Genomic DNA, 14,397 nt, shown 5'->3' with positions numbered 1-14,397 from the left:
ACATCATTTAAATTATGTCATATTAGCCAAATTTCATTTATAATTGTTAAATTTCTCCTCTTGCCTTACAAAAGTAGTAAAAATAACTTTAAGATCATATGACAATGTACAACAAATAGTGACTTGTTCTACCCATTTCACTACTATGAAATAGTATGTTTATTTTTACTTTTCTTATCTAAAAATAAAAAATTATGTTCTTAGGGAAGTATAACTTTTATTTAAGTTTCCAGTTAAGGATGTAAATTATATTATACCTTTCTTATGTCTTCAAATTAAATTAAAAAATTAAAGTTCAAAGGTTGTGAAATACTAAGGACAACAAAGACAACATCAGAAATACAATAATATTCACATCCTCAAGAAATATTATTTCAAAGGTATTTTTTTTTACTTGAGTGTTTTGATAGTAGACCATAGATTAATTCTAATACTCATATGTGAAATAAAAATTTAATTTAATTGTTCACATTTTACTTTTTCTTTATGTATATTATATTTTAAAACGTTTCTCTCATACTTAGGTTTGTGTGATTGACATAAAATTTTAAAATTTAAGTAAAATTATAAAAACAATTATGCCATTTTATTCAAACCATGCCTCTATTTTTCATCAACAAGTAATTTAATTTTTAAAAATTTATTTTGTAAAATTTAATTTATATACTTAGGGTCTGTTTGGTTGGATGGGAAGGAAGGGGAGGAGAGGGAAATTTTTCTTATTATCTTCAATTTCCTGATTATTTTTTCCCCACATTGATCTTTAAAATCAATATTTGAAAAAAATTGAATAATCTTTTAAAAATAAAATATAAGAATATATTTATCATCATCTTAAATATATTAAATTCAAAAATATTTCAATTAAATTAATGAGGATTAAAAAATCAATAAATTAAAGAATAAAAATATTTGAAGATAAGAAAATAAGACAATTTAATAAAATTACATAATTTATTAAAAAATTCCCCTTCCCTCCTTCCAACCAAACAGACACTTGGTTAATGTTTTCTTTCAATTCACACTGGTGCATCAAAAAGTAACTAAAAATATTGAAATTTTAAGATTTTTGTATATTTATATTTAATATTATATACATTCTATATATATTTTTTACATTATATATTTTAATAAACATATAAGCCTCTCAAAATTAATTAACAATTAATATTTAACTGATAATTAAATACAATTTAAAAATTTAAATTACTCATTAACATTTGTAAAAAAATTATTACATTTTAAATTTTCATTAGAACACATTTTTTTATTGATTTTTCATATTAAAATACTTAATTCAGATTTGATTTTATGATTACTAATATATGATACACTTTTGAATTTTAAATTTAAATTTATCTCATTGTTATGTGTCATTATGACACAATTTGATTTTTGATTATTTATATTAATTATTTGATTCAGAATTGATTTGATTAGTAGCGTATATCACAATTTTAAATTTCAATTTCTTAACTCAATACATATTAAAATTATTTATTACCTTACGTATCATACTACTATATAATTAAAAATGTTTTCTAATTACATACAAACTTGACCTACTATATTCTCTTTCTTTACATAAGAATCCAACAAAGTAAAATATAATATGGTGTTGCGGGGTGAAAAGGTAACCATTTCCTTTTACATTTTACATATCATTCAATCTTTTCATATTAGTAATTTCTAAATTCTAATGTATTTTATGCTTTATAAGTATAAATATAAATAAATATTTCACATCAATAAAGTTCATGATCTAAAATTAGTTTTCAAACTAATATATAAAAAAATATGTTGGTTAAACAAAATTGAAATTTATTTATTTTTCACATTAATATGTAAAAATATATTTCACATCAAATTTAACTATTACAAATATAATTTTATTTACTATCTCTAATATTACATATTACAAAATGAAAAATAATATTCTACATTAAATTACTTCAAAAATATTTTATGCTGATTAAATTTATTTAATATTTGCTTACTACTATTGTCAAGAAAATCAATAACATATCCATTAGCATTCTTCTACACTATTTGAGTTTGGTTCAATGAAAACTCTAGCTCAAAGGGTGGATGATAGAAGTGTCTTAACATGTACAACATTAATTTTTTGCAAATTTATAACTAATTTATTTCACTCTAACATATCTCATATTTTATTATAGACATTATTGGTACACTTCATGCACTTAAATGACGAAGACTTAATTGTAAGCGGCAAATTAAACCAACAAAAATAAGGAGATTGAAATTTCTACTAAAAGAGTAAATAAATTATTCTTACTTTATCATTAATTATAAATTTTGATTAAGTAATAGATTTGTACAATTCACTAATATATATTTCTTTCCACGATAGAATAATATAAAACATTACATTTTCACATCTCTTTGTTATCCGTTATTTCCATAAATGAAGTTGTTAAAATTACTTTATAGACAAATATAGCCTCAAAATCCAAAAAAAAAAAAAACAATCAACATCCAATAAAAAGGTTCAAAGATAGTTACAATAACTTCTATAATGGATAAGAAATTCAAAGATTTGATTACTTTTAGAAATTTAAAATCCTTAACAAAATTTAGGCTTAAATATGTTTTTGATCCCTAATAAATACTCAATTTTTTTATTTGCTTCCTAATAATGTTTGTTTTGCTTTGAATGCCTAATAAAATAACACTTTTATTTTTAATCCTTGATATTTTATTTTAGTCCCTGATAAATTAGAAAATTTTGTATTTGCTTCTTAATAAATTAACAAATTTCATTTTTGTCTGTATTAATAATAAATGAGAAATATTTATTATAGAATAAACATAAAATTTGCTAATTTACCAAGAACTAAAAATAAGTGGCAAGGACCAAAAATAAAATTGTTGTCATTTCACCATGGAAATTGAAATTATTTTTCTAAATTTATTTTTTATATTAATTTTTAAAAATTAATATATATATATATATATATATATATATATATATATATAATCTTTAAATAAAAATTGATCCATAAATTCCTATCTCTTTATTTTTATATTAGCATGTTTATTTAATTTGATATTTATTTATTTATTTGAGATGTTTCTTTACTATCTTAAGTATTATTTTCAATTCAACTTATTTAATAAATAAATAATTTTAATTTAATTAAGTCTATATCATATATTTTGCTTACAATAATTTTTTTTATATTTTATTTAAGATAGTAATTTTAGTTTACTAACAATTATATTGTAATAATTGTTTTTTAAATGAGTATTCAATCGATTCAACTTCAAGTACAAAGATCTATATCAACTTATACCATCCTAATTGTGTAAAGTTCAACTTAGGGTAAAATGAACTTCCTTCTTTTATTTTATTTTTATTATACACATTTTGTATCATTCAACAAACAAAATTGTTAGTTTATTGTAATTCTTTGATTGATGTAACTATGTAGAAAAAAATTGGAGCAATAACAAATAAAAGAATTATCTTCTCCAAGTTCCGCCAACATTGATCTTGACAGAAAAGTGTTAAAAAAATAGAAGATGTTTGCAAGATATAAGGTCCATGATATGAGTATTAGAACCACATGTATGCTAACTTACCATAACCTTCATATTCATAATATTCAATCATACTTTATTTTTTCATAGTTTCAACATATATAAAATAATAGGATAATATTTTCACAATTCATGCAACAATCAATGAGATTGACTATACGTCTCGTTAGAATTATGTTACATGTGAGAGATGTCAAAAGAAAGTTAGAAAAGAAGAAAATGAATACACTTGTGGAGAATGCAAACAACCATCTAAGGTTAACATACCCCCAATATTGTATACACTTTGCAAATGCACTTTTATTTTTGAAATCAAGCTCACAACTCAGCTTGAAGGAAGGTCAAACTTATGCCGTCACAAGGACTTACATCCCAAAAAATATCATTCATCATGATTCTCACCTCAAAAAAATTAAAAAAGTAACCATATTTATGTTTTATTTACATTTTTGCTTCTGTACAAAATATTAATAATTTCGTCCACTAATTAATATTTTTATTAAAAAAAGGAGCACATTTCACCACAACAAATATCATTAGATGAGTCTATTCAATAACTAATTATAAGTCAAAGTCCAAAAATACAAACATTTAACAAGTCAAAAGGTACAACTTCATCATTTAATGAAGAAGTTTATTCAATCTCGTAAGTCCATTAAGGAAAAATAACCCACTAAATAACCTGTTCTAACATCATCCGATTAAGGATCAATCTTACTTCAATGTTTAAAAATGAACATACCAAAGAAAACAAAAGTCACCAACATAAGGAAATAAATACGTAAAAAAATCTATTTAAATAAATAATTTTTGATGTTTTATTCATATCATTTTTATGTGTTTTATCATTATGGTTGACTATTTTTCTTTCATTAAATATATTTCTTTGTCTGATTATGTCAATTTTACTTTATTCTTGTATTACTCTTATGAAATTTATTTATAATTATGTTAATCAACTTTAGTTGAGTGGTTAGTCCCCAATTTTAAAATATTACCTTATAAATATATTGACAAATAAAAAATATCTTAATTTATACACATAATTTAAAAATAATATAAAATATCATTAACAATTATATTTTTAAATTTAATTTATCAAACAAATAATTTATTTAAATATTTCTTTAATTATTTATAAACGGGTGCACTGGGTGGGTCTTTTTCTAGTTATTATTATTATTCATTGTCTTGGTCTATGTCTTCACAGCATCACTCTACTGTCTTATATAAAAAATATAAATCATAATACATTAATATTATTCATTTTGTCAAGCAAAGATCACCATATAAGTAGACAACAAAGAAAATAATAAAGACATGCAGGTACATGTCCCTTTCATAGTTTAACCCCCACTTCGTTTGATCTTTGCTGCCGTTCCTTTCTGTTGATAGCTGCTTCCTTGACCCTTCGTTTCATTTTTCCATTTCCTAACAATTTATGGATTCACACGTTCCTTCCAACCCTGCAACACTGCTACCTCTCATAAACTATCAAAGCTTTGGTTACTTTTCTCTGTACGAGTAAAAACCACAGTTTTTCAACGTTTTTAAACCCCCCCATCAGGTTGAAACCTCAGGCTAGGATTTTGGTTATAACAGTGATTCAAACCATGCTGTGAATTCTTTTAACCCTGCAGTGTATTCAAGTTTCCAACTTGCTTCGTTCTTTTCCAAAAGGTAGTTGGCTTGAGTGTCTTGTTTTCATCCTGGTTGGTGGTTGGTGTGTGTGATAAATTTGAGGGACAAATGTCGTTACAAATTTTAATAGGAGCGTAGGAGACTGGAGCTGGGGCCATAGCTATGTTTTGCAATTGCTTTGGTGCTTTGAATCGATGTGGAAGGAGGGATGATTCTGAAGACCAGCCACATGAACAAGGTATTAAAAAAGAATATGCATTTAAATTGTATCATGGATTAATTGTTTGTGTCTAAATGAACTTTTTTTATGTGTCATGTTTCTATATTTTCTGCTGAAATGCTAGATAAGTGTTGTTACAAAAGTTGGAATTATCTAATTATTGGTGGCAATAAACGGATGATTGCTTAATGAACAGACTGCATTTTCTGGCATTTTTTTGTTTTCTGTCTATTAAATCCCACAGATGAGAACATAGAGGCAATTTTTATAAATTGTTGCAGGTTCTTCAGTGAACTGTGTCTAGGATGTAGGATTGGGTGTTGCTGACAGCTAACTTTAGGCTGTCAAAAATCAAAATTGATTTTGATGTACTAACTTGGATAATTTGATTGATTTTTCCTAGAAAGAAAAAAGATTTAATCCTGGTTAATGAGGCTTTAATTCTCACCCTCATGGTCAAAATGTTGTCAACCATGGAACTCATGGTACACTTATTAAATATATTTGAAATTTATTGTGCCGGGATCTATATGTTGCTAGAAATAATTAATTGCATGTCAAACATGAGGTCAACCAGTTGAATTATCATTTATCTCTATTGAACCAACTTACTACTCCCAAGTCCCAACTTAATGGGATGCATTTAAATTCTGATATCCTATTTTAAATGCTTAAATATTAATATTGAAATTTGACTACTGAAGATGGCTGGCAGGGGTGGTTGGCCATGGTTTGGTTACATTATTTTTTGGTTATGTACTTGTGTTATATTTTATTGAATTCATCCCATATGGTGGAAATTATTTCAAATAATATAAGCAAAATATGCATGTATCTCTATTTCAGTTGAAACTTGTCTAGATCTACTGAGACATCTTCACTTGGACATTATCTTCCTAAAATTGCATTCTTGACTCTTTTTATTTGTATTTTAAATTTTGCATCCTGTGATTTATTTATGTAAGCTTTATATGTTTTTGACCCGACAGTGGTTGCAACTAAAATGTTTAGCTATAACTCATTGAGATCAGCAACAGGAGATTTTCATCCTTCAAGCAAAATCGGTGGAGGAGGCTATGGAGTTGTCTACAAGGTGAGAGTTGTGACCATCATTTTTTTCTTTCTGTTTTTATGGTTCCATTCTTAGATGGATTTCAGTACATTTCTTTGCTGGTTGTCATTAATCTTTGCAGGGAGTTTTAAGGGATGGTACTCAAGCTGCTATCAAGTCTCTTTCTGTAGAGTCTAAACAGGGAACCCATGAATTTATGACAGAAATTGATATGATATCAAATATACGGCATCCAAATCTTGTGGAACTGATTGGCTGCTGTGTTGAGGGTAGTCACCGAATATTGGTTTATGAATTTTTGGAGAACAATAGCCTTGCGAGCTCTTTGCTTGGTAAATACCAGAACAATTTAAATATGTATTAGAATTTGAGTGTTATCTAAGTTAGTTGGCTGTTCAACTTTTCCATTTTTGAAACCAGTTTATCTTAATATAATACTCACTCACTTGGCCAGTTTCATTGATCTGGGTTGCTCAAATATTGGAGCATGCTATAAACTAAAGATTTTGGGGAGGGAACACAGAGTTTTGGAGATTTTTAGTGCGACTTCTCTGTTTGGTTGGATTATCGGGAGTCAAGGGTTTGATATGCATATGCTACTAAATCAATGAACTGAAGTGTTATTTATTAATTGTTTTATGCTAATGCTGAGAGAATATCTTTACAGGTTCAAAAAGTAAATATGTTGCTCTGGATTGGCCAAAGAGGGTTGCTATTTGTCGTGGCACGGCTTCTGGTCTAACTTTTCTTCATGATGAGGCACAACCAAACATTGTTCACAGGGATATCAAGGCCAGCAACATATTGTTGGATGGGAACTTCAATCCGAAAATTGGGGATTTTGGTCTGGCAAAACTTTTTCCTGATAATGTCACCCATGTTAGTACTCGAGTTGCAGGAACTGTGTAAGCACTAATGTATCTACTAATATTTCTATTTGTCTAACTGGTGCCAGAATATTTCCTTTTGATCATTGCTTAAAATTTAGTCTACTTTTTCTGTAACTTTTTCAAATACTCATTCATGTCAAAGGAACCAATTATCAGTGTTCTTAAATTTTTTAGTTTCTTATGAATCTTTGTAGACAGCATTAATACCAATGAACTGCTTGATCAACAACTTTTGTAGCTTCTTATGAATCTTTGTAGACAACATTAATACCAATAAACTGTTCTGTGCAAAAATAAAAACTAAAAGTAATTGTTTGTATTCTCCTATGTTTCTCCGGAGGCAGATTAGCATCTTTGTAATATGGAGGCCACAGACAGTAGATCCTTATCTCACTCATTTTTTCAGTATAGGTACATCAATAATTCTTTGTACGAGACTTGGCCATAATACATAAACCTAGTTTACCTTCTGTTGCAGGGGATATCTTGCCCCAGAATATGCACTTCTGGGGCAACTTACAAAGAAGGCAGACGTGTACAGTTTTGGGATTCTTATGCTTGAAATAATCAGTGGGAAAAGTAGTAGCATAGCTGCCTTTGAGGATGATTATTTGGTTTTGGTGGAATGGGTATATTTCTTGATTCTTGAGTATGATTAATATTGATCTGATACAATATATGCTAGGATATTCTCTTAGCTTCTTTAATTGCAAGAGATATAGGAACACATAAAGATAAATAAAGTCATTAGTACAAGTAGGATGCTTGAGAAGGGGGTTTGATCGAGCCCTTCAAAACGTTTTTCTTGAACACAAACTTCAAACTGAAACTTGACAGAGAATAGAGTACTGATAAAAACTTTTAGTAGACAGGTAACTGATAAAACCAGAAAATCTGAGGCTTAGCATATCTATTAAAATAAAGAGGATAGAAAGCGAAGGAGCTTGCGCAGCTGGTTTTATACTGGTTTGACCTAGGATGAAACTTACATCCAGTCCCCGACACGAGGTGAGATTCTCACTACTCACTACTCAGCAGCAAGTATTCTGAGTTTTGGCCTCTTCTGGCTAGTTACAATATAGCAGTTCACAAACTCAGCTTATTGGTTACTTACTAACCTACAAATCTAAAACACAAGATAGAATTTTCAGCCTAACAGCATAGTTATGAATAGAGCACTATAGCAGTGTGGAGAAGCCATGAGCTACTGTAAGAGAACATTTTTTTTCAAAAGAGGATTTTATCCTCTAGAAAGATGGAGATTGCCCTTAAATCATTTCTGTTGGAAATTCCTCCATAATTAAGGTTGGTTCACATTCAAGTAAACATGCAAATTCGAATACATGGGAAATTGAAGAATACATTCCAAAGCATGCATAGAAAGTTGTGGAGCACTTTTCAAGGAATTGAAATTGGTTCCTTTGACCTTGAGACTTACACACTCCACTTAGGAAATTGAAGATTAGAATTACAAGGAGTTTTGTGAATGTAATTCATTTATTGACATCAGTAACTCACTCTTAAAGGAAGCCACACCCCTCTCCTATAAATAGGGAGGCTTGTGAAGAGTTGGAGTATCCCATCTCATTCCATCCAAAGAGTGATAGTGAGAAAGAGAGTTCTAATTTTCACCATACTTGGTGAGAGTTAAGAGGAATTATAAACCATCCTTGTTGGGTGAGGTCGAGAGATATTTTTTTTGTATTGAGAGAGTCATTATAATCCTACTTTAATAGTGAAGATATTTACTTCCGTGGTTTTTTACCTTTCACATTGAAAAGATTTTTCATGTTAAAAATTTTTGGTGTCTTTCTTCTATTCTCTATTCTTGTTTTTCCATTTTCGTTGAGTGCCTATTTTGAGTCTACAAAGAAGGAAATAGTGCTGGTATTTTCCAATAATTTTCGTTTTGTTGGCCATCCAATACATATCCTTTTGTTTGTTATGAAACCTTGCTACACAAGTTTTTGGATTACTGACTTATATAGAGATATTTTGCATCAGAAAATTTTTCAGATAGATTTCATATGTCTATCATCCTTGTTTGCTATCCGATCTCAGATTTATTTCAAAACTTGTCTGTAATTTTGAGTTTTTTAATTTTAGGCTTCCTAAGAAGCTCATTTATGTTTTGGTTTTTTCAAAATCATTTTATTTATACATGAGGCATTCCAATCTTTATGAATTGAACTTCTTTAGGAACCTTCAAATCACTTCATTAGTTGATATAAATGCATTCTAGATCAACTTGTTAACTATCATATTAATTCTCCCAACAGAATTCATGTATCAATAATCATGTAAAAAGAATTCATGTATCAAGCATACTTATCACAGTCATTTAGGACAAAATGTCTTGTATCATATTCATTGCAAAGCATACATCAAAAGGGGATTCTTGAACTAACAATAAATTATCAGTGGTAAAGTAGCTTTATGATGGCATCTTGTTTTCCTAGCCTAATGGGCCTCTTTGCGAAGTTGAAATTTGAGGCTTATCATTCGTAAACTTTTAAAATTTGATTTAATGTTAGGATATGGAAGATTTGGAATGATATTTGGAGTCTAGAGGATATTCTCTTACTTGGGGAGTACTTACTCTCATTTCTATTTGTGCCTTTTCTGCTATTTCTTTCTTTTGCAGCATCGTTTTGATGCAAAACGTATTAGGTTCATGTTCATTAAATGGTTTTGCATGTATATATTGAATGTTATTAAACATTATTGTATCCCAAAAAACAAAAAGCACAACAGAACTAAACAACAACATCAACAAAAGCTTTTTCCCATTAGGTAAGATTAGTTACATGGAACACAAGACATTATTATTGATTAGCTCAGTTATGAGCAGATCTTCAAAGATATTAGTTATCATGAGATCCCTCCTAACAACCTCCTCCCTGTTCTTTCTTCAGTTCTTGGTCTCCCTCCCTCTCTCCTTTTTCACATGACTAAAAACCATGCAATCTAATCTCTTCATGGGATTGAAAAGCACAAAGCAAACAAAAACAAAAACAAAATTTAATGCATCCTTTTTACTATTTTTGATCATAAAAAAAAAACAGCATTATCCTGTTTCTCCTTACTCATCATTCATGCGTGCAGGCTTGGAAGCTGAGAGGAGAAAATAGGCTTTTGGACCTTGTTGATTCAGAACTAAGTGAATATGATGAGAGTGAGGTGTATAGGTTCCTCATAGTGGCTCTATTTTGCACCCAATCAGCCGCTCAACATAGACCAAGCATGAAGCAAGTATTGGAAATGCTTTGCAAGGAAGTTCATCTCAATGAGAAGGCATTGACTGAGCCCGGAATATACAGATGGCACAGCAATGGAAAGAGGGGTGGTTCTTTGAATGAGACATCATCTTCTCAAGCAATCAAGTACAAAAGAACCGAAAATCCACATGAAGCACCTTCAACTCACTTCAGTGGTACAGATATTGTGACAGAGATGCTTCCAAGATGATCATGGTTACATGTGTATGTGGCGTTAGGTACATATATAAGTAGAATGTGGTCATATATATCATTTAGTAATTAGGAATAAGATCAATGTTTTTCCAAAGGGAAATACAATATCATGGGAAGAAAGGCCTTATTCGTCCGCATGTGTACGTAATATATGCGTGTGTATATACATATTTTCACTTTGCTAATTGTTTCTTTATGCTGTTAAAGATGTGATGATGATTCTTTTGTTGTATGTTCCTCAGTTCCTCTATTCCAACCTACATGAAGATTAAAATTGTTACTAACCTGGATATGATTTTTCAAATGTAAGTACGCGTCGGAGGTATTACAGTATCCAAGACCGTATCCATTGTCATAATAAATCTTTTAGCTCTATGAGAGAGAAGAATAATGCATTAATATGGTAGAAACTATAGAGAAGATAAAATAGGATTTTATTCACCATATGTGCGCAATAGATGAAATTGTTTAAGTGGTTTATATCTTGAATCAATTAGACAAATTCTTTTTTCTAAATTTTGTTATATATTTTTTTATACTACTTTTAATTCAGTTATTCTTGTTAATGATAAAAACTTCGTATCCCATTGCCCAGAGGCTCTTCGCTATGCGAAGGTATGCGGGAGGGATGTTGTACACAGCCTTACCCTTGCATATGCAAAAATGAAAAGAAAATAGAGAAATTAATTAATCTTAAAAGCCTATCAAAGAAATGATAAGATATTTTCATATATATATACTCTTTTTTACGTTGAGCACATTTAGAGGGTTTTGGATTTTTGCCACTCTTTCTCTGTAAGAGTTCCTTTAAATTTTGCTAATATAATGTCCGCATAGGTTCAGGAATACCTATAGATAAAGTATAAAGTAAATTATTATGTGATAACTATACCTGAGTGCTAAATGTGATATTTTTTTAATATATGAGACTTTTTTATTTTATAAAAATTAATAGATTTTTTTTATCATGTGGACCTAAAATTTATGTTTCAATCATTTTATTCTTAAATCGACTGCACATGTCATCATCAAATGGGAGGATGGAGAACAAGCGAAGCAACCCCAGTTTTTTTGTTGTTGTTGTTGAATGAAGCAACCCTAGTTGGAAAAGCAACTTAAAAAGTCGTTGGAGAAGATCTTGTTGCATTTTATATCTGTTGGCCAAAAAGAAAGAAGCGGGCACTATGAACTAGATAATTTTATATTGTTATTTAATAATAAATTATTAATATTATAATTTTTAAGAGAATTATTATAAAAGTTAATAAATTTATTATATAAGATAATTTATGATTAAATAACTGTAAAGTAATTTTACACTGTATAATTTTTTTCGTATATAATTATAAATTAATTAGTTTCAATGTATTATTTTTTTCATGTTTTGAAGAGTACCATTACATTAAATCCAAGTTTCAATGTCATATGATTATGTTTATGCTTTTAGTTATGACATATGTTTCAATGATTTAAGAGTATGTTTGTATGTTTTTAATGTTATGCTTAAATGCTTAAAGGTGAATTTTCAATTGTGATAATTTTTAATTAATATTTTTATTGATTTATTAATTTTAAAATTAGTAAAATGTGGGTATATAGGTACCCAATAAATATGTAAATTTCAAATACTAAATATGGGGATGGTACTATAGTATCCTACCAAGAACTTATCCATTGTCATTGTAATTTTTTTTAAAAAAATTTATGAGAGAGAAATAATAATGCATGCATTAAATATGATAGAAACTATGGAAAAGATAATATAGGATTTTATTCATCAACTCAGTATGTACCAGAGATGTATATATAGAGTACAAGATAATAAAATAACTCTAATTTATTTACTAAATTATCTATAACTTAAATTTGAATTTAAATGACAACTAAAAGATAAACTTAAATTACCATGCTAATAGTCTAATACGCACTCACGCGGGTGGTTGAAACAAGATCAATCTTATCAATAAGAAATTTGAGAATATATATAAGCTATCTATAAATTATATTTATCTAAATTAAGTTTAAATTTAAATGAAAACTAATGGATAAGCTTGAATTATAATGTCAATGGTCCAATAGTAACTACATTAATGATATAATTTAAAATAAGATAATTATCTAAAATCTATTGATTATTAAAGATGAAGTTGTTTAACCCATTTATATCTTGATTATTAAAGATGAAGTTGTTTAACCCAATTATATCTTGAATGAATTTGATCAATTCTTTTTTCGAAGTGTTGTTATATATGTTTCTATACTACTTTTAATTAGGTTATTTTGGTTAATGATAATGAAAATAAAATAGAGAAACTAATTAATCTTAACACCACTGCAAAAATGATATACAATTACATTCAAAGAAGTATTAAAACCGTTTTTGAAGCCAACATCATAAAATTTTTTGACTTTCCACGACGATTTCATAAAGAATCTCATTATAATAATTTATCCCGCCTCATAACTTGCACATCACACAATAATAATACTTGTATGATACAAAACACACACACACACACATATATAATTAAAATTACATCAAAAGAAATTACTACTAGGCATTAACTTTACAACTTTCTTTAATTTATGATTAATATATATATATATATATATATATATATATATATATATATATATATATATATATATATATATATATATATATATAACATGTTAATCATCATCGTGGAAAAATACATAACAAGACAATAATTTGTATAAAATAAGCCAATATTATTTAGAGTATAATTCACGTTAATAAAAACAATTTTTAGGATTCACACTCAACACAGGAACACATCAATTTCACAGTAAATTTTTATGGGACATCAATTGGTTCGTCAAACATGTATAATTCACAGTTATAATTATAAAGATAAAATCAAAATTTGCAGAAACACCCAAAAAGCTCATTCTGATTGATACTAAGGATCCCTACACATGTTCTCACTACTCCTCAATTGTGAATAACTCATCTCTTACCTCTAAGCGGGTTCACGTGTGTAGTTCGATAGTGATAGCAGCGTCTCTAGCAATTCCCTAAAATTCTTCAAGTTTTTCTTGTTTGCTCTGTTCGGATTTCCAAGCGTTAGAGAGGAGAATAGATTGTGGCCTCCACTTTACTGTCAAAGTGCGACACTAATTTCTCTCTGCAAAAATATTATTTCACAAATCCCAACGGTGAGAATGTGAGAAAATGAGTTTCAAAGGTGGTATCCAAATTTCACGACGACCCAACGGTTGATGAATCTGAGATTGTAGTTTTACTGAGACAGGTTTTGGGTGTATGTGGGAATAGAGAAAGCTCAGTGCAAAGGACATTTCTTTCACCATGAATATTATCTTAAAAATCCCAACGGTGGGTGTGCGGGGAAATTAGTACCGTACCTCGTGTTCAAATTTCACAACAATCCAACGGTTAGCTAGTCCAAAATCATCATTTTACTTAAACAGGTTTGAGTGTATGCAGGGAAAGATAAGGTTTTGGAGAGAGTGCATAGATGTGTCGTAAATGGAAAAATTGACCTATTACTTCTC

The 14,397-nt window shown here is 28.6% G+C and overlaps 1 protein-coding gene across 2 annotated transcripts; it reads left to right on the top strand.

Annotated features, from left to right (window-relative positions):
• The first annotated feature begins 4,883 nt into the window (after positions 1-4,883).
• LOC114419049 (putative serine/threonine-protein kinase) lies at positions 4,884-11,092 on the top strand. 2 transcript variants are annotated; one of them, XM_028384641.1, is made up of 7 exons: positions 4,885-5,244; positions 5,336-5,443; positions 6,415-6,518; positions 6,619-6,829; positions 7,165-7,402; positions 7,866-8,016; positions 10,493-11,092. In XM_028384641.1, exons 2-7 carry the CDS (start codon positions 5,368-5,370, stop codon positions 10,853-10,855), a joined length of 1,143 nt encoding a protein of 380 aa, XP_028240442.1. In that variant the 5' UTR covers positions 4,885-5,244; positions 5,336-5,367; the 3' UTR covers positions 10,856-11,092. The 2 variants fall into 2 exon arrangements, with proteins under 2 accessions (XP_028240443.1, XP_028240442.1); XM_028384642.1 differs by having other exon boundaries at positions 4,884-5,443; positions 6,457-6,518.
• The last annotated feature ends 3,305 nt before the right edge of the window (positions 11,093-14,397 follow it).

The sequence above is a fragment of the Glycine soja genome, chromosome 7 (assembly GCF_004193775.1).
Source record: "Glycine soja cultivar W05 chromosome 7, ASM419377v2, whole genome shotgun sequence".
In the NCBI taxonomy this organism is placed as follows: domain Eukaryota; kingdom Viridiplantae; phylum Streptophyta; class Magnoliopsida; order Fabales; family Fabaceae; genus Glycine; species Glycine soja.
Note: the sequence above shows the minus strand (reverse complement) of the source record. Positions and strands in the feature narration are given on the sequence as shown.